This window comes from Raphanus sativus, chromosome 5 (genome assembly GCF_000801105.2).
Source record: "Raphanus sativus cultivar WK10039 chromosome 5, ASM80110v3, whole genome shotgun sequence".
Lineage (NCBI taxonomy): Eukaryota > Viridiplantae > Streptophyta > Magnoliopsida > Brassicales > Brassicaceae > Raphanus > Raphanus sativus.
The window spans coordinates 17164365-17190330 of NC_079515.1; the positions used below are offsets into that span (position 1 = coordinate 17164365).

The window sequence follows — 25966 nt, forward strand, 5'->3', positions numbered from 1 at the left end:
GAATATAATAAGTGACTGATGATCTACATGTGTTGATAACATAAAATAGAAAATAAAATCTTACCAAAGGATAGGTGCAGGTAAAGAGAGAATTCTAGAGAAAACGTCGGAGAAGAAGACTGATATTATGTTTGGTAAGATAGTAATAAAGTAAACAAAATGTATATTGAAAGACCACCGATTCCCATAAAATGCCTTTCCATTTGCCCTTTTAAGACTCATCCAATTAGATTTTACTTCAATATTTATTTAATGCATTTTTTGTAAAAAATGCAAGTTTAATTTATGATACACAGGAAAAGATATTTAATCAACTTGATATTTTTGGAGTACATATAAATAATCATATTTAAAAAAAATACGAAATTTTGGCGAAATCTTCGTTGAAATTGAATGGATTATATTTGATTTGTCCAAGCAAACTATAATTTCCTTATATATAGATATTCCTTACAAAGATGATATATATTTCCCTATATATAGATATTCGAGACTATTAAAAGAAACATGTACTATTTGAATTAAAGAAGAAATGATCAAGGATATAGTTAGCTTGTAAAAGGAATTTTAAATTATTGCCTGTCAAATTTAGGTACATAGGTTTCCATTTTTTTTTCATGCGATTTAATTTGGAAAAAATTAATAACTCTTGAAAATTGTCCATACTGACATGTCAAAGTCTTTCAACATGTCTGCAAATAAAGTTCAAAAAATATCAAACAGATCATCATTACAATACCTCGATTGCATATTTGACAATACAATCACCTAGACTCTGGAAACTTGAGATACTAAAAATTGCTATGAAAGCTTTGTATTTGTAGTTCGCATTATATTCTAATATCTCAAAATTTATTAACTTATGATTATGACAAAATAATCAATTATTGAAGGCTTCCTAAAGACAATTAAATCTTTCATTCAATTGCAACTAATATCTTTTCATGTTAAAAACGGAAACTTATAATTAACCAATTTCTATTTTATATTATGTCAAGAATATATATTCTAATCAATTATCAAGTTCATAATATATCAAATTATTTAGTTTAATTGGCTTTATCATCTTGAGAAATGTGAAAGTCTGCACAAATGTGTCCAACTACTATATCTAACTATTCACGCTTATATTTATCCTTTCTATGGGTAAGTCATGATTAAAATGATATATATTATTCTAACTATAGAAACAACCTATACTAAACTCTACTGAAAACATACTAACTAACAAGTAATATATGCAATAACAAACACAAACAATAGAAAACGAAATAGATTATTTATAAAATAAGTACTTAAGTTTAGTTTCCCACCACAAAGATGGGAAAACTGGTTTAAAAAACCAGTAAATAATTTCAGAAATATGTAAACATAATATTAAAACAACATAAAAAGTTTTTAACTTGGAGAGATTGAGGAACCGCACAGATTAGTCAAACATATGTGGTTCACCCAACTTGTACCAATCAATGAACGGGACCTCCACATCAGCCACCTTCGCCGTAGCAAGCACAAGATCAGACTCCAACTTCTCCTTCAGTTCAGTGAATGCAGACTCATTGAAGAGTTCTTCAATGAGTTCCAATTTCCCTTCAACGCGGGAGACTTAAAGCTCTGCATCATGTTTCTTCATGAGACCCTCTTGTAGTTGCTTGTACATAAACAGCTTGGCTCGGTAATGCTGAGTTGTCTCCAGACGCCCTTTCTTGAATGCCTCTTTAACGGTTGAACCATAGTCTTCAACCATTGGAGCCTTCATTTTGAGATCCTTGTTTCCTGCCATGATATAGATCTTGATCTGCATGTTAGGTTTAAACAGTACGGGTTAGAAAAATAAAAGGATGAGAAATGAAACAACCAATACTAACCATTTGCTTACTTGCTAATCCAAAATTCTAAAAATACTAAAACAAATAAACTGGATGATGTTTTCCAATTTTTCTCCGATTCAAATATAAATTATAATAACCCTAGCAAGATCAACATACATAACCTACAGAACAAATCTGTATATCGTGGCTACAAAACCTATCTAAAATCGATCTAGCTATATATACATCCTATAATCGAAAAATACATAACGAAATATACAGAAAAATAAAAATGATTGCTACAAAACCTAACGCAATATACAGTTTATAAATCGATCTACAGTTTATCATAGACAGTAAACGAAACCCTAAAGAGAAAGAGAACTCACTTGCGTAATAGTTGGCGAGACAAAAGCAAGCGAAGAAGAGAAATGATAGATTTGGGAAGTTTCTCGGTCAGTGTACAGTTTATATAGAAGAAGGAGAATCGAAGGGTCGTGACTTTTCACATGACAACTGGACCCGTCAAATGTTTTCATACCTTTTTTCATTTCTTATTTTTAGTATTTGGGCTTCAGTTAGTAGTAAGGGCGATATAACTCATGGGCTAAGTGTATTAGAATTTAAGAACACCCTAAACCGGTTCAAGTTTTTCCTAAACCTTTATGAATGTCAATCGATTAATTTATGAAACAATGCATGTCTATGTAAATTTAATCAACCGAAAAATTAATTCACATCAAACCTTTATATGACCACATTTGCAAGATATATGTGGAGTTAAGGAAAAACAAATATTTTTCTGCCAATTTCATTTATTCATGGAAGAGTAGTAAAAATTATATATTCACTTTCGCCTTTGCATCTTTTTCTGCCAATTAGTAAACCATGGATACTGAGATTGAAACAACCGTGTATAGCATTATTAATTCATAAAAACATAAAAATTTCATATTTTAATAGCGTAGTAAATCTTCAATCTTCAAGTTGAATCTCTTACTAACTAATTAGTAAACCATGAATAGTAAGATTTATCAAATCCTTGGATAGAAAAATAGTAAGGATCTCAATGATATAATGCAATATTCGTAAAACAGTTTCCAACGAAGGATTAAATAAATAAAAACAAAGACAAAGCCACGATAGTAGATAGTAACGGAACATTAGCTATCATAGACATTAGCTATGTTACTCTCCCTTGACTTTCTTTAGAAAAAGTTTCTTGTTCACGGAATGTTGATCCTCTAGGCTACTCTGTTGTTCATCTTGGCTTTTTCTTTTAGACAATGGAGTTCCTGATAAACCACCTGAACCAGAAGAAATATCATCTGAAGACTGCAGCATTAGGACCTAGAAGGAAAAAGTTTAACCGATCAGTATTACGATAATGTAAGAATTAGCTGAACTATACACACCAATGAGAACAATACCTGTTTAAGTGGCAAAGCAGAAAATTCCTCAATCAGTTCACGGTCAGCAGTAGCAATTCGAACAACATACTGAGAGCTCTTTCCTTTGATGTTATAAGCATCAACTGAAACCTCAAAAAGGATTCTCTTGCCAAAAAGGTCGCTAACTGCTTCTGGTAACAAGTCTTCATCTAGATTCTACAAGTACAAAGGGAAAAGTGAGGACTCTAATTTATACATATAGTAATAATTTCCTCTTTTATTTAAATTTGACGGTACCTCATCATAGAGTTCAGCGGCAGAACGACGCACAAGCACTTGAGCATTGCCATCAAACAAAAGAAAAGTTGCCTCACTGGTATCGTCTTTAACGTGGACAATTAATTTAAACCTGAGTTACCAATTAAGTTTAATGTCAATTAATAACTGGATGACGCACACGATAATTAAACATCATATAATAAAAACCAGAATAGTTAATTATGTACGCGTTCAATGAAATACCTCGGAATGACATCAATGTGTTCTTTATCACATGTATTGCAGTAGAACAAGAGACGGTTCTCATCATCAATATTGGTTGTAGGCATAACTTTTTTGTTGTGGTATTTGCAACTTAGATATTGCCAACCACGCTCAGTATCTATGTTTTCAATAGTCCCCGTGGTGACAAAAGTCCCAACCTACTCAAGACAACAGCATGTTAAAATCAATATTAAAATTAATAATTTTAATTTAATAAATCAATAATAGTGAACGTCTAACCAGAGTACTCTCAACGAATATCTCTTATTGTTAGCCTCTCATTAAGAACAAAAAACCGGGCACGAACAGATGTAGAACTAGCAACACTCCATTGGCTACTATCCTTGTTTGTAATAGCAAGTGAATCATCAGGAAGACTACATAGATAAAAAGACATAATTTTACTTTAGAGTCCAATTTAATAACACATTTTTAAAAAAAATATGCATTTTTTATTACGTACCACAATTTAAACTCATCAACCAATGAACACATTGGGTTTAGCAAAATGTGGGTGGAATTAAAACCGCTAGATATGGAGTAAACCCCTGGAGAACATTCATCATATTATATTGTCTGCGAGTAATAATTAGAAACCTTAACAAATCAAATTACATACCTTTCCACTCTTTAACGGAACAGAACCTGATAATACAAATAATCATTATGGACATGTTACTCATACTGTAGTCGTATACTTGTTTAGCATAACCACCCCACAGAGTACACATCATCTTGACATTACTGTATAATAAAAACTCATCATAAAATGTAGAGCTTTTTATTTTTCAAAAAAAACCACAATAGTAATAGAAATTTCAGCTTACCTATGGTCACGTAGCTCGATCAAAAGCCTCATGTTATCTTTACCTTTAATGCTTTTGTTTTCCAGCGACCCAAAGTTGACTATTTGTCCAATAATATCTACAATATACAATCTTAAAAAATAAGAACAAATTTAACATAACATGACAGACAATTAATTGTGTGCTAAACTGACTCACCAACTAAGCAGCTGCTATCAATTTTTCCTTCCAGAATATCGGTAAAATCAGCAAAATTCTTTTCATGAACTTCACTTGGAAAGTCTACAGCTTTTCTAACAAAAGTGGTTGGATAGAAACCAATTTTGTACGGATGTGGAGTTGTACGATATTCACCAATTGTATCGAAGACCTTGAACAACTGGACGACAATTGCATCTCCCTCATTTAGCCTTTCACCATATTTTTAGTGAGTTGTTCACCAACTGAAGCATGAATTCTTGTCTCCTGAATACCAGTAAAAATAATATTATTAATAAACAATAAACAAAATCTTAACAAAACTGTGTGTTCTTCACTTACTTCTCTATCAGCAAAAACCATTTCAATAGTGTTTCCTGATTCTTTGTTGTAGTTCTTCCATAACCGAAAAATCCTAACTTCAATACGGGACGTATCTTTACGGGGTTTTAATTCTCGGACCAAAGATACTATATTTTTTGACTTTGCGAGCATTGCCATTTTCCTTTCAAAATAGAAGAATGGTTGTGTTGCTTCAACGCTACTTTGTACTCTATATATAGTCCTTTGATGGTGAAGAGTACTAACGTCGCAAAAAATATTACTTGCGAGACTTGCGCAAGTAATTGGTTATAATAAGGTATGTAAATTAAATGACTAATGATTAAAGGAAACATAATAAATTTGTAAAATTAATCACGAATATGCATTTTATATGATACGAGACTTGCGCAAGTAGTCAATATAAACAAGGTATGTTGATAATAATTAGTTTCCTAATAAAATATAAAACGTATTTCCCATTAAGACATTTAATGATTAGTCGACATTTATTAAAATTATTCTGCAAGCTATGATTAATGGTCGACATTGATTACGATTCTTGCGCAAGAAATGATTAGTGCGTTTGACAATTAATGTGACTTTCCAATTAAAAGGGCGATGAGAAAAATAAATCAAAAAGAATAATTAGAAAAATTCGACCAATAGAAACGCGAGAATTTTCGTGAGAAGAGCTGTATGAGCGCCACGTGTCCAATGTACTTCTCTTTTAATATATAGGAGGATTTATTATAGAATTTAACCCATCCAATTAAAATTTAACTAAAATTTGATCCATCATGACAAAAAAATAATAGAGAAATTGGTTAAATTACAAGTTGGTGGATCAGATTTTAATAAAAGAATGGGAAAATTAAACGGAGTTAATGTCTCAGACGTTGACATCACTTTCGGATTAATACAATTAAACTCATGATATGAACAAAATAACATTATTAAGTTGAGAAGCAATATATATTTCGTGTAGCTAGATATACATTAGTGTAGTCTATATATCATGTTGTGGTCAATACTTTAGGTATCCAACAATCATTTTTCCATTATATATTTATTTTATAGCATTTTCTATATTCAGTGACATAAAACTGTCTTTAACATGTAAGATTTGGAACATTATTACAGCGATGAGGAAGGAAACTCTACTGTCGAATTTAGATCAGAACCAGAAACAGAGAATTCCATCGTCATTGTTGTTTGATCTGTCACACCAGTCGTTCTCGAGCTTCCATGTGTATTATTGTCCCTTAGCTTTGAAATGCTCCATTCGTCTCCATATAGGCCAGGATCTGACATAACCTGTGCTATTTCGATCACTCCCTCTAGCATTTGCACAGCCTCTGACATGGTTGGCCTTAAGGAAGGAGATGAGTTTGTGCAAACAAGAGCAACATTGATCATCCTCACGGCTTCTTTACTGTTGAAATCACCTTCCAACATTGGATCTACAATCTCTAGTATGTCCCCTTTTTGTTGCAACATCAAAGCCTGATATTTGATGTCAAAGAACATGTTTCACTAGACTTTACAAATTTTAAATTGCATGGGAAAAGAGAGAAAAAAATCTCCAAAAAGTTACCCAATTGATAAGGGAGACATGATCAGCACTTCCCCTCGGTTTAGTATTATTCTTTCCACTAACAATTTCCATTGCCACAACCCCGAAGCTATACACATCTGCTTTCTCTGTTAGTTGACCCCATAGTACATATTCAGGAGCCATATATCCCCTGCATTACAAGAGAAACCAAGACTAAGCTAATTTTTATCGGCCATTCCCATTCTGTAATTGTTTTTCTGTTTTGTTTTATGTTCAATACTTACATGGTTCCTGCAATTTTGTTGGTAATCTGAGTGTGTTCTTCTTCACGGAGCCTAGCCAATCCAAAGTCAGATATTTTTGCATTAAGGTGGGCATCTAGAAGTACATTACTGGTTTTAATGTCACGGTGAACCATCTTGATCATAGATCCTTCATGGAGGAACTCAAGCCCTCTTGCTATCCCCACACATATTTTTTTCCTTGCTGCCCAATCCAATTTCGGGGAGCTATTTTCTGAAAATTTTCGGTAGACCAATGAGAAATGAGGTCGTTGCATATGTACATTTGAGTTAGGTTCAAAACATACAGAAGAGTTGAATAATTTTTTATTTACCAGACAACACAACAGCAAGGGAGTTGTTTTCCATATACTCATACACTAGCAGCAGTTGATTTTTTTCGACACAACATCCGTAAAGCTTGACAAGGTTTGGATGATCTAGACCTGAGATCATGCCTATCTCGTTCACAAACTCTCGGTTTCCTTGGGATGACTTAGAAGAAAGCTGCTTAACTGCTACGGTAGTTCCATCTGAAAGCTCTCCCTGAATTAGGTTTCTCATATCAGAAACAAAAAAAAGCAGTGATATTTCTCAAGTATATACAATGAATACATTCTGAGTATGTTTTAGTATACTTTGAATACGGATCCGAAACCTCCTTCTCCAAGTTTGTTAGCTTCATCAAAATTGTTTGTTGCAGCTTGCAGTTGCCTCCATGTAAACCAAACTGTTTGCAGACCCTGAGCTCTCAGATCTTTATGATCATGTTTGCGAAGAGAAAATTATCAGAAATGTTATGAACAAATATGAGGAATGGATTCATATACTTTGTGAAATTTGATACCTCTTTCTCTCATGTTTGTTTGATCTCTGCATCTTTTCTGAGCATATAATCCCAAAGCCAAGAGAATTATAGCTAACACGGCACCCGTTACCCCAAAAATTAGTGGATAATTAGTGTGATATTTTGTTTTCTCCACTGCAAATGAAACGTTATAAAAGTGTCAATGCATGTATACACCAATTTACAAAACATTTGTCACAAAGTAATTTTTTAGAACCTCCGCAATTTTGCTCCAGACCTGAAAATTTTAAACAAGAATATTATTGCAACCAGTAGGTGACGGCGAGCAACAAAATGCAACAAATAACGGGAAAATAGTCGTATATATGTTTGCTCAAGCTGAGACTTGGCAGAGGTGAAGTATTCTTACTATGACACAAGGAGATTGCAGAGATAAGAGGACCATAGTTTCCTCTTTTAGGAAAGAGTACTGTCCCTTTCCCCGCCCAATACAACCGAATCTCTAAAGTACGGTCAGTCACATTAACAGTTTTCACTTCTTTCACAACAGGCTTGAGAGTTCCATTAGCCTCATCTTTGATGTTAAAATCCCTCAAGAACAATTCTCCCTAAAAGGGGAGAGAGAGGACAAAAGGAAAAGAACTTTAATTCCATGCATGACTGAATAAAAATTATTCTGTAATCCTTAGCGACACTTTACCTGAACATAGATGTCAAATAATCTTCTTCCAAGACGACTGTTTAGATCTTCGTCTAAAAACTGGATCTCCACAAAATGCAGTTTTACATTGTAGGCTCCATTTTCCAAGCAAAACGCATAGTAAACTAGAGAAAGAGCAGATCGACGTGCGGTTTTATAGAGATCGGGATAATCTCCAGATGGTGTTAAACTAGTTGAAATTATGTAGGTGTCGTCATGATTTGGATCATCGATAAAGTCACCCGTATTGCTGATTCCCCAGTTTTTTAGGTGGTGATTTGTTGCGGCATCAGCTGTACTGTTATCAGCTTGATAAGTGATTTTACCTGAGGATGTTTTAATCTGTACAGTTCCTCCACCACAATTTATATGCAATGATCGTTGATCTAAGATCAACAATGATTATCACCATTAGAAAGAGTACATGCTTACAGCTTTGTAAAGGTAACAAGAGGGATTTAACAAAGTACACTGTCTATAACTATGTCGAATGCATGTTAGAGATAAGTTAACATTGCTCAATATGTACTTACATTTGCTGCAGTTTGTTGGACCAGCACATGGAACAAGCCTGTGACATAAGACCATAACATTTAGTCATCTAATCAAGAAAGAGTCTTTGAAACATTTTTTTGCCATATTTAAGGATGTTAGGACATGATTAATGACTAATGCATGTTTTTTAGGGAGGGTTTCTTAACGAATATATGAGACGTCTTTTAGCTTTTAATTAAAAAATTAAGAGACGTCTCTTAGAGCATAAGTATTGGTGGGATCAAGGTCATCCCTTAGGGGGAGGGAGATCACAAAACGTGGGGACCAAAGAGGAAAGAAAAGGGAAAAATCTCTAGTTAAAGGTCAGCCCTTATTCTCTACCAATCAAAAAAAAAAAAACCCTTAGTTAAGGGACTTAACTGCATCCCACCAATACTGATGTTCTTATATCTCTTATTCAGGAAATGTCTCTTAGCTTTTTTTTAGTTAAAAACTGAAAGAAGTATTTTATATTCGCTAAAAAATCCTCCACAAGAGACATACATTAATCATGGTCTTAAGTGGGCTCATGGTCTTAGGTGGGCTCAAGTTAATAGAATTAGCAACCCTTTTAAAAAATTAATGATTTAACCACACACTAGAATATTTAATGTTTAACAAATTGTTTTATATTTTAATAATATATTGTTATTAATAAAAAATTATCAGTAAACAAATAAAAGCTAATTAGAATATATTTATAGATTTTTAATATAACTCAAATATTTATCTAAATCACAAACTAATATAATTTGCATATTTTTAATACCTTTTATTCGTATTGTAAAGCAAATGATTACTAGGTTTAATCCATTTTCGCTATAAGATAAAGCAAAAGACTGTACTTACACACTGTTTTGCAAATATGAGCTCCGGTATGTATTGATGTTACTGGTTGAAGAGAAAAATATAACATGAGAAGGTTATCAAATTTTTAATTGAAGTTGTTCCATTTCATGTTCATACCTCTTGTGCCGACAGCTCGATGACCAAGATAAATTATTATAAGAGAGATCACTGTAGAAAACCGACAAGTATATTAGCTGGGATGATGGCAATTTCTCAAGCCATAAATGCAGTGGAAACGTACATATCAGATTTGCTGTGGAGGTAAACAGAAGTAGATTCAACGTTTCCGGAAAGAACGTTGCTAGTCACATAGCTGAAAGAAAGCAGTCAGTCTCAATCTCTAATTAAAATACCCAAATCCTGGATTGTAACGACTTACGTATTTGTTGGCGCTTTTTGTACTTCTTGAAGTTCACCAGTCAATTTGTTAAACGATAAATCTCTGCGGTAAACAACTTAAATATAAATATTCTTTGGTATGGACATAATTTTCTTAGATACCCTATGTTTGTATAAATAGGACAGTATATAATATGTTACAAAAAAAGGACTGTATATAATAATAATAAAAAGGACTGTAAATAATATATTTTTAAAAATCCTTTCATACTAGCATACAATTCTTACATGCAGTCTATGTTTTATGTGGTTATGACGATCTTTAATCTTACAAGTGGTATAGTCTAGTAAATTTAATCATATATATAAATGTACAATGTCAAGTCCATACGCAATACGCTCAGCAGGTAGGATTTCTGACAAGATTCAAACTTGTAAAGCGTTCACACATATTATTTAAAAGAACTTACAGTCTGTTTAGGTTAGGCAAATTCCAGATGTACGAGGGGATTGGACCAGACAAACCCACATTCCTCAAAATTCTGGAACAGGAACAGAGACATCAGTTTGAAAATTTCCGATCAAGGCAGAAGAAACCATAAGCTTCAGTAGAAAAATAAATACAGGGTTGCGATGACTTTGCTGGATATATTTGGAAAGAAGTTTATCCCAGTCGTATCACTAATTCTCCTGCACATGAATGTGTACAATCGTTTAAAATATCAGTCCTGTTTCAGTTGCCGTTTTAAAATATATACATATATATATATATATATATATTTAAGGTAGTCAATTACAGATCAACAAGATTTTCTAGGCGGGCCACTGCTTCAGGAAGAGGTCCTTTAAGTCCACTCGCATGTAGAAATCTGCTGAGCAAGATTGATAAACAGAAACAACAAGAGAAATAAATAAAAATTAGCAATAAAGTGAAAAGCTTACGTACAGCTTTTGAAGCCGAGACCAGGTGCCGATGTATCTTGGAATGGTTCCATTAAAGTTATTGTCACTTATCCAACTGCAAAGTAAAAACAAACTACTTTAGAGCTTCGAAATAACTATGTTTATAGGTTTTCTGAACAATCTTTCAACACACTTAACTAAGTAAGCGTTTAGAGACAGTCATAACAATTTTACAACTTAATTACACATGTTACAAAGTAATAGAGCATGTATAAAGTGCAAAGCTAGAAAGCTTTAAATACACGTTTCAGTTCAATCTGGTGATTATAAAACAACTTTTTCTAAGTTTCTGTAAAATGTCTCTAAACTCTGTGAAATTTACTGCTTTTTATGTCTAAGTAAAAAAAAAAAAAAAAGATTAGTGCACTCAGTTTAAAAAGAGAGGCAAAAAGCTTATGAAAAGTATTCATTTCAAAGGACAGCAAGAACTTACAATTCCTCAAGGTTTACTAGTCTAGCGAGAGTGATAGGCAATCGTCCAATAAATTTATTGGATGCAAGATGCCTGCACCAGTTTCAGAGAAGACCAACATGGAACATTTTTCCATTAAACAAAAGATTTTCCGATGAAAAATATCAAATCTGGTTGGATGCAAGATGCCTGCAAAGCCAAAGATTGTCTTACAATTTTGTTAGGTTGGTCAAATTACCAAGCTCATCAGGAATCGTACCAGAGAACTGGTTGCCTTCCACCCCTCTGAAAATTTGATCACATTACTGTAATATAGGTAAGTCAAAAGGAATATAAATGGGAAACATTTAGAGACGTACAGGATTTTCAGATTCTTGAAGTTTTGCAACCAAGTTGGTAAAGGCCCAGACAAATTATTTGCGGAGAGCGTGCTGCAAGAATATTCGAAGTTAAGAGAGAGAGAGAGAGAGAGAGAGAGAGAGAGAGAGAGAGAGAGAGAGAGAGAGAGAGAGAGAGAGAGAGAGAGAGAGAGAGAGCTAACATGGAAGTGAGATATGGCATTGAAGCCCACTCCATTGGGATTGTGCCCGAAAGGTAGTTTCGAACCAGGTTTCTGGAAAGAAGAGAATAATACATACAAGAACCTAGAACATGCACTAACAATCTATATTATTAAAGTTGAAGTACTTTAAGAAGTTGTTTGGAAACTAGAATAGGAATTAAAAATTTTGGAGTGTTTGGCTATAGGATAGCATGAAAACATGGATAGCATTAAAAATACAATTATGGTTTTTTAGCAATATAAAAAGAAAAATCGATTTGTAATCAATATCTCATCAAATATATTCAGTTACCATAACTCAAATACATGTAATAAATTCCAGAAAAAATATCTTACTTTTAAATATGGAAACAATAAAAGAATTATTAATAAATTTATTATGACAAATACATGATACATCTGCATTGTAAATATATAAAAAATATAGACCACTTAAAACGGAAAACAAATAAAAATTTATAAAACAAAAAAAAATTAATATCACGATACAATTGCATTACAAAATGGTGAGACATCTAGAATATATAATATTCACACGAGAACTATAAAATATTATAATGTTCTTAATTATGTATAAAGTTAGACGTTCATATTATAACATCTCAGGTCCACCTCCTATTGCAATTACGTGACATGCAAACATATTCGTATTGTATATGTTGGTTTCTTTCATATCTGAGTTGATACGCGTTCATAATTCAAATATTTGTAAAATAAATATAATTTTGGGTATGTTATGGCTTTGGATTGGTTAGTCTATTTAGAACCCAGAAAAAGACTCAATGTATCCGAAACATGAAAAAAATACTCAAAATGTCCAAACATTTATCCGTAATCTAACCTGATGAAACTAAAATGTACCCAAAATTTTTACCGACCTGAAATATATTTTTAAATTTAAATTTTACCCAAAAACATGTCTGAAATACCCATACCAAATATATACAAAATATTTCAGATACTTTGCGCACCCAATCGGATTTCGGGGAAGACCCGAGCTCAAACAGAGACCTACGGGTCCAAAAATATATTAAATAGGTACTTATATAAGATTCGGATATGAACTGCACATGTATTTTCGAGTCGTTTTTGTTAGGTTTTTCAGGTACGGTAAAATACCAAGATCTAAGAAAAAGTTATATAAAATGTATATACAAAATCTCAAATAAACTAATTCATAAACTATATAATTTTAAACAAAATTCTTTTCTTTAATATAATACGGTTTTAGAACACAATAATGTACAATAATCTCAAAATATTAATTGGTATCAAAGTTTATTTATAATTCAAAAATCCCGCGCTTTTTAAGCGCGGGTCAAAAATCTAGTTTTTTTTTAAAAACAAGCCCAACCTAATTTGTTATTGAATGTCGCACATGACTTGTGCAAATGGTCATTTGCAAAATAAATAGTTATTCCGTTTACCAAAAATATGTTTCTTTGACACTTTTTACTAGATATTAAAATGATTGAAATTTACTAATATTCTTATTAATTAATTACACATATTAAACTAATAGTATTTGAGATAAAAAAAACATTTATAAGATCAATATATTTTGTAACTGATATTAAATTTAAAATAAATATAAATTTCATTAAAAGTATAAATAATAATTTTATATAATATAACTTAGGTGTTTGTCTGTGATTTCGCAGATATAAATATTTTATGAAGAATGTATATATTATATTTTCATCAAAGTAAACTTTTTTTTTAATTTATGTATAATTTTACTTTTTATATAATATAGAAAATCATATTATATATATAACCATTTTATTATTTTGAAAAATAAATGCAATTTACTAATGTATATTTAAATAAATGCAATTAACTAAAGTATATTTTATTGACAACTTTAGCAAAATTAGACATATGTTTTATTTTAAAAAATAAAAAATAAGTTAATATGTTATATAATATCAATATTATTAAAACATGAGCAATATTTATCGACTATGTTTTGGACTACAAAAAAGTTAAAACAGTCCAACTAAAATAAATACACTAATTATTATCACATAATGTCTTTTAATCTAACAAGTATCTATTGATAATGAGATATTATTCGATATGCAACCGATTCCTACATACGTGCAAAAAAAAATCGGTTTTATTAAATATTTATATAAGAAACATTTTATGTTTTGAAAACATTTGAAAAAAATACTTAACTTTGTTTTTTTGTTTTTATTATCATTCCACATACAGAATATATTAAAAACAAGTTTTTAAACAGTTTTAAACAAGTTAAGAGTTATGATATAAAATAAAAACATATCAAGACTTAAAATATATGTGTATTTAAATGTATAATGTGAATACTAAAGATATTTATAACAAAATAAAATAATGTTAAATCACATCAACTAATTTTTAATATATTTATAATCCACATGATCATTTGATCTTTTTATTTTTGAAAAATAATTATTTGTAACTTTGAATTAGTTATATTTAACTTAATTAATATTAAATATACATCATGCCTAAAACTAAGGAGCTAACTAACTAATTTATTATTTTTAAACTAATGAATATAATTTAATTAATACGAAATTTAATAATAAATTAATTATATTTAATTATTAATGTGATAAATAATGATATATATATATCTATTAATTTGTATATATACAGCTATATATTAATCCAAATGCAAAAAAAAAAATTCTTTAAAACCCTCACTAAATATATAAAAATATAATTCATATATTTAGAGTATTAAAACTAGATATACATATATATATAAATAGTAATAGTTTGATACTATTAATATTTAGTATACGATGAAACATGTTATTGTTGATACGAACATAGTTTTACGGGTTATTCAAACACATGCAATATATTTATCAAATATTAACTAATTCAACAAATATATTAACACAATTATATCATAAAACACTACATTAAAACCTAAATTGGTGCAAGAGAGTATGTGTCAATAGTTTAATTAGTTGTAAAATATAATTATATATATAAGAAAAATATAAATAAAAACTAATATATAATACACATATAAATCAAAATTAATGCGATTAATGAAATTAACTTTTAAATTTAACATAAGTTATAAACAAAACATCAAAATAATCCAATAACATGTGACTAACAAACGTAAACTTACTAAATAAATGAAAATTATATTTACAAACATAAATCAGTAAATTGTAATAGACGTATATAAATTGTTGATGCTCAAATATATTTCATTTTTAATATGCATCCTCTCAAATATTGATCAATTACGCTTACAACAAGATGAAAATTTAGTTTGACTAAAAATAGTATTAAGATTGGAACATCACTTTCATTATATATATATCCATCATTCATCTAAACATTCATGAATATATATTAGAATACTCTAACTATAATAATTTAAGTCAAACCGGATTGCATATTGGGTCATCTATTAGTTCAACCGATAGCTAGATCATGGGTATTAGCTGTTATTATGGGTTTTATAAGAATTTTAAATATTTTTTTATTAAAAACTAAACCGGATTATATATGAGACCACAAAATTTGTCGACTTAACAGCGGGTCGGGACGAATTTTAAAATACTCAATATAATGTTTCATTTATAACATCCAAATGTAGATACAATAAAAAATACAAATTTATATCAAATAAATTTAGATTGTTTCGAAAAATTATCCCGCGGTTTGAAACCGCGGATCAAAATCTAGTCTTTATATATTAAAAGAGAAATCATGACTTCTTTCATGTGTGATTTTTTAATTTGGACCATCACTTAATTAGAAATCTTATTAAATGTATTTTATTAAGATTAATATTATATAGAATCTTTAGAATACTTTAATTATAATATCTTTTGATATATTTTCATTTTAAATATAAACATTTTTATTTTAAAATTCTAACAAATCTGTTTTAAAAGATTTTTATAGGATCTTCATTTTTCGAAATTACACTTAAATATTTCCACTAATTTCGAAATTTTAAAATATAGAAATATTTCCACTACTGTAATCATGATATATTTTTATCTTAATATAAATATACATTTATATATTATATTTTATATAATTTTAATAATTCCTTAACAATAATTATTAAAAATATTTTAACAGTAATTTAATGTATTTTAAGTTATCGTTTATAAAAAGAAAAATTTAAATGCTATCCTAATTTATCTACTTTATAGTCATAATCATCATGTTAAAACACAATTATTATATTGAACTATATATGATAAACTAATTTTATAAACCTCTAGAAGGTATTTTATAAATATCCATAAGTAATTCTATAATCTTTATGAACAGATTTTTAAAAATAATAGTATAAATTTTATAAACAGTTTTAAATAATATATGATTTTTAAAAAATGTTAAAAGATATTTAAAGTTTTATATAAAACTGTAAAGTCATTATATCAGTTCTGATAAATTATTATTTTAAAAATTTGTAAAATTTATAAATATTTTGATTGCTAGAAAGGAATTGATGATAGATTATATACACTTTCCTTAATTTTATAAATAGTTACTATATGTAATTTTGTGTTATATATATTTGGTAAGTGTTATTTATTGATTTTTAAATTATTTTATCTTTTAACTAAAATAAATGAAAATCGAAAAAAATATTCGTTCAATCAAATTAAAACAATTTTCTAAAATTTCATATATAAACGTCAGTAAAAGTCAATTAAGTGATTTCCCAATTAATATATGGTATGATGGCAGAATAATACCTTTTATGAAACATATGGAGTATAAATGACATAACAATTCCATTTATTTTTTGTTAAAAAGAAAACAATTCCATTCTGAAACTAGTTTTTGAATGTTAATTTTGTGTTACAATCTATTTGACAGGAATGACACTTGTCGTAATAGTTATTGACTTCTACACAATGACTAGTCTAATAGGTACAATTAGGGGTGTCAAAATGAGCTAGCTCGCTCAGCTCAGCTCATAGTAAGCTCGGCTCTTTCATGAGTTAGCTCAGATCAGCTCATTTATTATATGAGTTTCAATATGTAAACTCGTACTCGGATCATCTAGATCATGAGTTAAATGAGCTAACTCGTGATCTAACACAAAATAATTATAACTATATTAAATTAAACATCGATAAAATTACTTCTATAGTATTATTCAAAATTTAATAAAACTATTTATCATAAATAACTTACCGTGAGTTCTGAGTTACGATAAGCAAAGTGAGAGGAGACATATGTCAAATTTGAGATCAATGAAATTTGTGAGAGAGATGATATGGTTAACGTGGGTTTATATAGAAGATTTTGATAATTTCTAAACAGGATAGTCTCTTTTTTCTTTCTTCGGAAAAAGTATAGATAACTTTTAAAAGTTTTACTCCTATATTACTTATGTATATTTTACATTTTAGTTTTAAAGATAAATATGATAAATATAAAAATTATCTTTTTCCATCAGAAATGAACGAGCTCATGAGTCAGCTCATGTTCATTAACGATCGTTCATATAACTCGTGATCTTTTTTAAGCTCGATCATTAAACTCATTTATTAAATGAGCCTAAAATATAGTGATCATACTCATGAAAAAATGAGCTCAGCTGAGCTAACTCATGAGTTGTAACTCATTTTGACACCCCTAGGTACAATCTAATGTAATGACTAATTTTGGCAAAATCAGATGAGTTATATATGGAAGTATTCTATAGGGAATTTATTCGTTAACAATTTCGTCATCATTTACTCTTTTTTTGTTTGTTTTGAAAAAGTCATCATTTACTTTTTAGAAGAACAAAAGTCAGATCGATAAGAAAAATTTGGAAGTTGAGTAATCTTTTTAGTTGTTTAAGAATTTTCATCTATATAAAATTTCTCTAAACCATGGTTTACAAAACCAACGATGATAATTATCGATTATTAAAAAAAATTTCAAACTTACATTTTCTGGAGATACTGAAGCTTGGCCAACTCAGGCGGAAGTTTCCCTGAAAGACTTGTGGACATGAGAATTCTGTGATTGTTCAACCAAAAAAGAATAATTAGAAGAGAAGAGAATAAATATATGATTAGAGAAAACATAAATTAACACTCACAGTTCTGTAATATGACATGTCATGTTATTGTTGAAGCTACAATCACAAGCAATGGTGCTAGTCATCCCATTCGAAAGAACACCAATATTCAAAGTCCTAGAAAGGCAAGGATCTCCATCACTTAGATTCAATCTCTCCATTCCAAGTGTAGTAGCTATTTCCCCAAGTGCATTCACTGCAGAAATTATCGAGCATATATAGAAAAGTTGTTGATTTTTTACCGACCTTTGATATTAAAAGAACTAAGTTTTTGATTTAATACATTCATCTGGATGGAGAGCTTGTGAAGTGGATGTTGTTAGAACCGCGAGGAAGGTTGTGATGATGATGAAGAACATGAAGAGAGTTGAGAAGACGATCCACATTGTCAATTTAGATATTTGTGTGTGTACTTGGTTTGTCCCAATATTTCCATCAAGAAGAGAATAAATACATGACGTAATGAAAATTGTATCGATATTATCCTTTTGTGGTCTTCTTGGGTAGTTGAATAATAGTACATAGTAGTGGTACATATTTTATGGATGTTATCTACGTTTTTGGTTTTCTTGGGTCATAGAATTGTACAAAGTAACGATAACTATTTTAAGGATTTTATTGTTTTTTTCGGTAGGATCAAATTTAGATTTTTTTTTTCTTTAGAAGTTATATACATACATACAAAATCCTATAACTATGGACAATATTTCTGGTAAAATTATTAGTAAATATTTATAACCGTTAAAATCCTTTGATTCAACCCTTCTTCTTAGATCTTGGATCGTACATAGTCTGGATACTACTTATTGATATTTTCTATTTTTATGGTCTTATTAGGACATTTCCTATAGCAAGTTTTTTGAGAATCTTACAATTAAAAAATAGTTAAAAGCAAAAAGGAGAAGACTGTGGGTTTCTTTTTTAAGAAACTCTCACATATTTGAAGAAAATCAACTTAGAGCATCTTTATCCCATGTATTTAGTAGGGTATTTAGGATAATTAAGCATTTAAAATAAATCAAAAAGAATAATAAAACGTGGAGGCGTCACTTATTTTTGGTTTATAAGAGACCGTATTTGGGGACACGTGTAGACAAAAGAGAGGAGAAGGAAGCTGAAGAACACGTTGTCGATTTACCCTTCGCCGTCGGTACGGATTCGAGCGGTGAGCTGTTTAACGAAGCGAACTGGACTTCAGATGTGAGTTAGGCGCGGAGATCGCGGCAAGTGCGGCGGGATTCCGGCAGAGAGAAGGAGGTAATGTTGAGTTTGGGAAAGAATCTGGGTACGGGAGTGAGCCTGGATACAGAGGAGATGTTGAGTTTGATTATAGTGACTCTGGGTACGAGATTCTCGGTTGGATCAATGACCGTCTTCATCTCAATCCCTCTCGCATCGAAGAGGTATGTGTTAAAAGCTTGATTATTTCTCTGTTTCTGCATGTGGGGTTTCAATGGAAGATTGATCAAAAAAGGACGTGTCTTTGGCTTTGTTTTGATGTTATGAAGATTTTTTTTTGTTGAGAAAATGTGCAAGTCTTGATCTTGGTGAAATTTACTTGTTAAGATTCAGTTACATTTGGCTCTCTGAATGCTCTTTTGTATACATTGATCAACAGTCACTCAGGATGTTTTTGTGGCAGCTTCATGCGTATGATTTTTCTTGTAAATTCATTCTCTTTAGTTGCATTTTTTTTTGTATAATGCTTAGTCGTTTTTGTTAGCTGTTGCAGTGTTTTTTCTAATCTCCTTGCGAGGCTTTGGTATGATAGTGATAACAAATAAATCTTTCGCTGGTTGGCGTGTGTTCTGTTGTAGAGGGACTCTTCATTCAGTTGATCAGTACCTCAATATCAAGCTCGAGAACACTCGTGTTATTGATCAGAACAAGTTCCCTCACACGGTAAAATATAAGTTCCATGACTCTGTCTTTAGTTGTTTGTCCAGCAGCTAAATTTTTTATTTGTTTTCTGACTCTGTTTTTAGTTGTTTGTCCAACAGCTAAGTATTTTATTTTGTTTTCTGTTTACAGAGAGCAGAGCACCTGAGATATGTGGCTTCATCACTGTGCTGACCGAACAATTATACTGCATGGGACGAGGGAAGAGGAACAAGCATTGTCTGGAACGTTGAGATGGCATAAATCAGGGAAGAGCTTTAACCAAGAACATCTAGTAAACTTGTACAGTCCTGAGTATTAGCAAGCAAAGGTAAAACAGATAACTTAATCCATCATCATCATCATCATCTTTATCTATCTCTAGTGGGGGAACAATCTAGTTGGTGTTGTGATTGATTGCTTTTGTTGCCAAGGCCAAGCCCTTAATCAAACTACTCGACTTGTAAAGATTTGTCACTGACTTTAAGAATCAAACTGCTTGTGTCTATATAAAGTTGTATGTATCAAATTTTTATTCAAAAGACCAAATTTTTTTTAAGAACCTTTAAGTAATAGACTTGCAATGGACCACGAAAATATACCCATCTCTTAACTAAGTCTCTTTAATCCACTTTTCCAACAAATTGATCACTGAAGCACTTTTAGAAAAAATGAAAAATAGTTACAATGTATAAACCACTATGTTTTTTTTTTTTGTCACGAGTATAAACCACCATGTTAATATTTGAATTGTTTGAGAAACCAAGAAGGTTTCTCTTTTTAACGATGCTCATAAGTTTTGGATAGTACATCACTACATTGTGATACATATTTGACCATAAAATAATGTCAAATTAGAAGTATGTGCAAGTTGCAATGGTGGAGAGGTACACGATAATGAATGCTCGATGTTTCTTGTTTTTTTTTTGTTTACAAACCCTCCCCTACGGAAGGGATGAAAAATAATTAAATATTGTCTACACATCTTAAATGCTCATGAATATTAAACGTATATTTATTTCTAGTTGAAAACAGTATCAATTTTTTACTATTTCTTTTGTTATTCTACTTAAAATTTTTAGATGTATTAGATTTTCACCAAAATGTAACTATTTTTTTTTTTCAATCTTCCTTTATGTTAATTATGATAGTAAATAGAAAAATTAAACTAATTATTAAGTTGAATACGCAAAATAAATATTATTGATCTCTTTTATAGTAATTAAATTTATTAGTATTTTAATGTTGTTTTATATTTTTTCTAAAAGTGTTAATTGATGTGAAATAAAATTAGTTCACTGTAATAAAATTATTTCCCCAAGGGAATTTGCCAAATATACCAATTTTCTTGTACCATATTTCATTTATACATTAACCAATTTTACCATTAACAATTTAATATGTAAAATATCATTATACCCTAACTAATTAAACCTAAAAATACTATCTTCTTCCCCCATGATTTCTTTAAATATCATATCCAAATTGAATGATACCGGTGATCAAATCCGACGAATCAAACGATGTTGACAAGTTCTCCGGAGAACTTCGTCAAGATCCAACAACGCTGACAAGTTCTACGGCGAGATTCGACGACATTAACGAGCTCAAACGAACAAAACGTTCTCTGTGACGAACGCTAACAAAAGCGATCGGATAATCGATGGTGATCGTCATCTATTTGTTTAATTTTAGCATGATTTCTCTATAATCAGTTTTCGGAAAGGGAGATGGAGATTTTCTCATGAATTTTTAAATCTCAAACTTGAAACCCATATTTATAAAGGGTTATAATTTTTCAAAAACTCAATGTTTACTATTGATACTCTTTCTTTTAGATCTAACTAGGAAAACCAACCTTCTTTGATTTTCTGATAACAGAAAGAACAAAATAAAAAATGACTTGAAACAAACAAAAAATACCCAAATTAGACACACTTGTTGAGAATCCTAAAGACGAGCCGACATTTGTGAGATGAGGTTTTGAATGTCTAGTATGATTGCTCTTGTCACACCGGCAACGGTCTTCCAATTTCTCCGCGACGACCAAATCTGACGAGACCAATTATGCTCCGGTGAACGCCGACAAGCTCGGGTGAACACCGACAAGCTCGGATGAACACAATCGACAAACTCTGGGATAGTTTGTGTCAGTGGATTTGAATTCTGAGTTCGAAAGTGTAAATTCGTTCAATTAAATCTATGTAAAGCCCCAAATCTAATTGAGGTGTTTGAACTAGCCCTGGGCAAAAAAAACGGATCCAAAAAACCGAACTGAAACCGAACCAAAATACCCGAAACCGAAACCGGACCGAAATCCTAAAATACCCGAACGGTTTCTATATTTTTATATCCGAAAAACCGTAACCGAATCGAAACCGAACCGAAAACCGAATGGATATCCGGATATCCGAAAAATTAAGTTTAAGCTTTCTGATATTAGGTAAAATGCCATCAATACCACTCGAACCTGAATTGGATAGGAAGGGTGAGAACAAAGTAAAATGCTATTAATATCTCTCGAACCTGATTTGGATAGGAAAGGTGAGAACATTGTTACCATGTGACCACATTATCTTTCATCTGCTCTCTTATATTATAAATATATATGTTATTTTTATATTAAAATAGAGTAAATATTTATAAAATAATAAAATTGACATCTTGGAAACTCGAACTTTATTTGGATTGACGATTATGCAAGTATATAACCAGTAGACCACTTAGATTAACATGTTAACTAAAATATTTATATATATATATATATATATATGATTCACATATTAAACGGATATCAGAAACCGATCTGAAACTGAAGCAGAACCGAACCGAAACCGAACCGAAATCTCATAAGAACCGATTGGGTATAGTAATGATATATCCGATATATCCGAAACCGAATGGTTTTTTCCCGAAACCGAACCGAACACCTGAATGCCCAGGGATAGTTTGAACTCTGAAGTGCAATTTTTTGAGTTAAATTGCAGTGAATCTTGTTTTTGGAAGCAAGTGCTGATGCGTAGGAACAATATGTTATTGGCTTGAATTCATATTTTGAAGATCGAGGAGTTTGGTGAGCTGTTTGAAGAAGCAAGAGAGACTCTGAACAAGAATGTGGTTTGTGCGATCAAAGAATTACAAATTTATAAAAGTTTATAAAAGTTGTAGAGTTGGCTTCTTAAAACCATCGTCTCTCTCATCTTCTTCAGACATCTCTTATACTAAAACAACCGTATATCTCTCATAGGATTTTCAGAGCTGAAGAGGTTAGTTGGACATCTAAGTGAATTTGGCTGCAATGAGTGAGATGTTGAGAAGCCTTGATGGTCTCAAATTATGTTAGTAATGTTAACTTTTTGTTAAGAACAAGGAGTTATCTCTAATGTCTAGATGAGAGATGTACATATCTCTAATGTCTTGCTCTTTCCATCAAATGAAATGACCTATTATTTTGCGGCTAACTAATTAAGACTACTTATTTTTATCACATTTTGTTTTTTGTAATAAAAATCAAGCTTAGTTAATGGTTAGGTTGATGTTGCATGGTCTAGATTTTTGTGCCAATACTCATGTGACTAAATATATTACATGAAGAGAAACTTATACGAAAGAGAGAACAAGATGGGAAATAGTACATTGTATCCAGAATTCAAGCAATGACACATGTTGTTCTCATCATGTTCTCATTGTGCTTTCAGTGTCTAAATTATGACGGTAAGTAAGGAGTCCATATCAATTCCTTGATGCTAGGATTGGTTACATCTTATGTCGTGTTTTTATGTTTTGAACTATATTTGGTTAAATAGGAATTTTCGGAAATTTTATAATGATCGTTCTAAAATTTATGAACTTTGTACCATCAATTCATGTTCATTTGAATTTTTGTTACAGTGTTTCTTTGTTTCAGTTTATAAAACTAAAAAGAACTGACTTTTACAAGACCAAACTCGATTGTAGTTAGATTCAAATGATTTACAAACTTTATAAATTAGTTTATAAATATCTATGATTAACTTATAGACTCCAATAAATATTTTATAAAGTATTATAAATCAATTTATAAACCGTTATGAATCAACTGATACACTTTTGTAAATCAAAATATAATCTCTTATAAATTAGTTTATAAGATTTCATAAATCAGTTTATGAACTCTTATAAACCTTTATAAATGATATATAATCATTTATATTTAATATATTTAAATCAGTTTATGAACTCATATAAATTATTTACAAACACTTATAAACGACTTAATAGCTGTTATGAATATTTTCTAAATCTATAAAAATGATTTTCTATATACTCTTTTAAGAGTTTTAAAAATCTATTTCATAAAGTTGTCAACATTCTATAAGACTTTATAAATTTTCTAGATTTTATAAAGTTTTGTAAATTATTTGTAAGTCTTTATAAACATTTTTATTAAAGTCTATTTTACAAGTTTCGATACGTTTATATTTATAAATGTTTTATAAATTCATATAAGTAATGTTATAAAACTAGTTTATAAACCTACTTTTAATTTATGTAATATAAAATGATTTATAAAAGCTTTATAGTTTGATTTATAAAAGTTTATAAACTAATTTAAAGTTTTTTTTGAGCCACAACTAATTTAAAGTTATAAACTGATTTATTAGGGTTTTTATAAACTGATTTATTAGAGTTTGAAAACTGATTTTAAGAGTTTCTAAGTTGAATTATTAGTTTTATCAACTGACTTTTTCTTTGTGTGTTATGAAATGATTTATAAAGCTTTATAGTTTGATTTATAAAATTTTATAAATGGTTTCAAAGTTTATAACGGGTCATAAGTTGTTCTCATAAATTTTAGTTATGTTTTAACCTTTCTAACATTTTATAAAAAGTTATAATATCTTACAACTGAGTTTATAAGGGGTCATAAGTTGTAATCATAAATTTTAGTTATGTTTTTAACTTTTATAACAGTTTATAAATAGTTATAAGATCTTATATCTGAGTTTATAAGGGGTTATAAGTTGTTCTCATAAATTTTAATAAGGTTTTTATAAATCTTTACACATTATTATATGAATTCTTATAACATTTTATAAATCCTGATTGATAATAATGCCATATGAGAAATACATTGCAAATTTGTAATGTTGCCATTAACATCAGTACCTCAACCACCATGAACAACCAAATTGAAGGTGTTAATGCCCTAAAGTTTCAATTTTTTCTCATCCTTTCTCACTTTCTATCCACACAAACCACATATCTTACACTTTCTCTCAAAATTCATCCATAAAACTGAAGATTTTGATTACAAATTATGTAAGATTCATATAGGCATTGAAGCTCACGATTCTCGTGATTAACGAGTTGGTAGCTGTTGTGGTGAAGTTCACTGCTTTAGTTTACTTGCAATTTACAGTTTTATATCTTTAACCGAGCTTAGTATAATAATATCTAGTGTGTGCCTCAACTCCTTGTAAATTCGATTTTTAAGTACTACAACTTGACTCTTTTTTATGAGAGTAATTGTTGCTCTAGGGTAATTTGAGCAAGCTATCAACAACATGAAGGAAGAGATCATCAAATTCCTTTAAAATGCATAAACTTTCACCTGGTCAACAGGTGAAGAAGATGGGAGACAAGTAATGAAGCATGAAGGTTTCTTAGTCTCTTACTCTCATTTGTGAACTTGTGAACTTGTGTGTTTTCTAAGCATGAAGGTCTCTTTGTCTATTAATCTCTTTTGTGAACTTGTGTGTTTTCTTTATTACTTTAAACATGAAGTTTAAAACATGAAGTTTAAATTAAAGACATTTTTAAAACTGAAAATTTAAAATCATTGCATCTTTAAAATTGAAATCATATTGTTTACATTAAATGGGCGTATGAGGTCCAGGGACAGCCCAACAAATCATGGATTTATTTGGTTATGATTCCACTTGGACATGATCCAATTTGGACTTCGACCAAAAATT

General features: G+C 30.2%; 2 protein-coding genes across 3 annotated transcripts; both read right to left on the reverse strand.

Annotated features, from left to right (window-relative positions):
• Positions 1-1606: 1606 nt before the first annotated feature.
• LOC108831412 (uncharacterized) lies at positions 1607-4604 on the reverse strand. Its single transcript, XM_056985730.1, has 9 exons — positions 4573-4604; positions 4365-4489; positions 4209-4293; positions 4053-4122; positions 3725-3903; positions 3500-3611; positions 3242-3418; positions 3042-3161; positions 1607-1798 (listed from the first exon to the last, which is right to left on the reverse strand). Exons 1-9 carry the CDS (start codon positions 4602-4604, stop codon positions 1607-1609), a joined length of 1092 nt encoding a protein of 363 aa, XP_056841710.1.
• A 1506-nt stretch (positions 4605-6110) lies between these two features.
• On the reverse strand, positions 6111-18622 carry LOC108829628 (probable LRR receptor-like serine/threonine-protein kinase At1g29720). Of its 2 annotated transcripts, XM_057010753.1 has the most exons (25): positions 18415-18621; positions 18153-18327; positions 17999-18070; positions 12056-12127; positions 11874-11945; positions 11728-11799; positions 11536-11607; positions 11086-11157; positions 10937-11008; positions 10764-10829; positions 10610-10681; positions 10180-10242; positions 10042-10113; positions 9918-9968; positions 9801-9842; positions 8951-8988; positions 8418-8803; positions 8127-8325; positions 7974-7994; positions 7757-7891; positions 7548-7666; positions 7245-7455; positions 6913-7144; positions 6668-6818; positions 6111-6576 (listed from the first exon to the last, which is right to left on the reverse strand). In XM_057010753.1, the coding sequence occupies exons 1-25, from the start codon at positions 18515-18517 to the stop codon at positions 6208-6210; spliced, it is 3009 nt and encodes a 1002-aa protein (XP_056866733.1). In that variant the 5' UTR covers positions 18518-18621; the 3' UTR covers positions 6111-6207. The 2 variants fall into 2 exon arrangements, with proteins under 2 accessions (XP_056866733.1, XP_056866734.1); XM_057010754.1 differs by lacking the exons at positions 11536-11607; positions 11728-11799; positions 11874-11945; positions 12056-12127 and having other exon boundaries at positions 18415-18622.
• Between the last annotated feature and the right edge of the window lie 7344 nt (positions 18623-25966).

Bases quoted from the DNA above. Each gene is read 5' to 3' on its own strand.
- LOC108831412 (XM_056985730.1), bottom strand. From the start codon at position 4,604: ATGAGGCTTTTGATCGAGCTACGTGACCATAG. The intron at 4,490-4,572 runs GTAAGCTGAAAT...TTTATTATACAG, and splicing joins ATCGAGCTACGTGACCATAG to TAATGTCAAGATGATGTGTA. The intron at 3,904-4,052 runs GTTCGTGCCCGG...TGTCTTGAGTAG, and splicing joins GTGTTGCTAGTTCTACATCT to GTTGGGACTTTTGTCACCAC.
- LOC108829628 (XM_057010753.1), bottom strand. From the start codon at position 18,517: ATGTGGATCGTCTTCTCAACTCTCTTCATGTTCTTCATCATCATCACA. The intron at 7,995-8,126 runs GTAAGAATACTT...TAAAATTTTCAG, and splicing joins TGCAATCTCCTTGTGTCATA to GTCTGGAGCAAAATTGCGGA. The intron at 6,577-6,667 runs GTAACTTTTTGG...ATCAAATATCAG, and splicing joins ATGTCTCCCTTATCAATTGG to GCTTTGATGTTGCAACAAAA.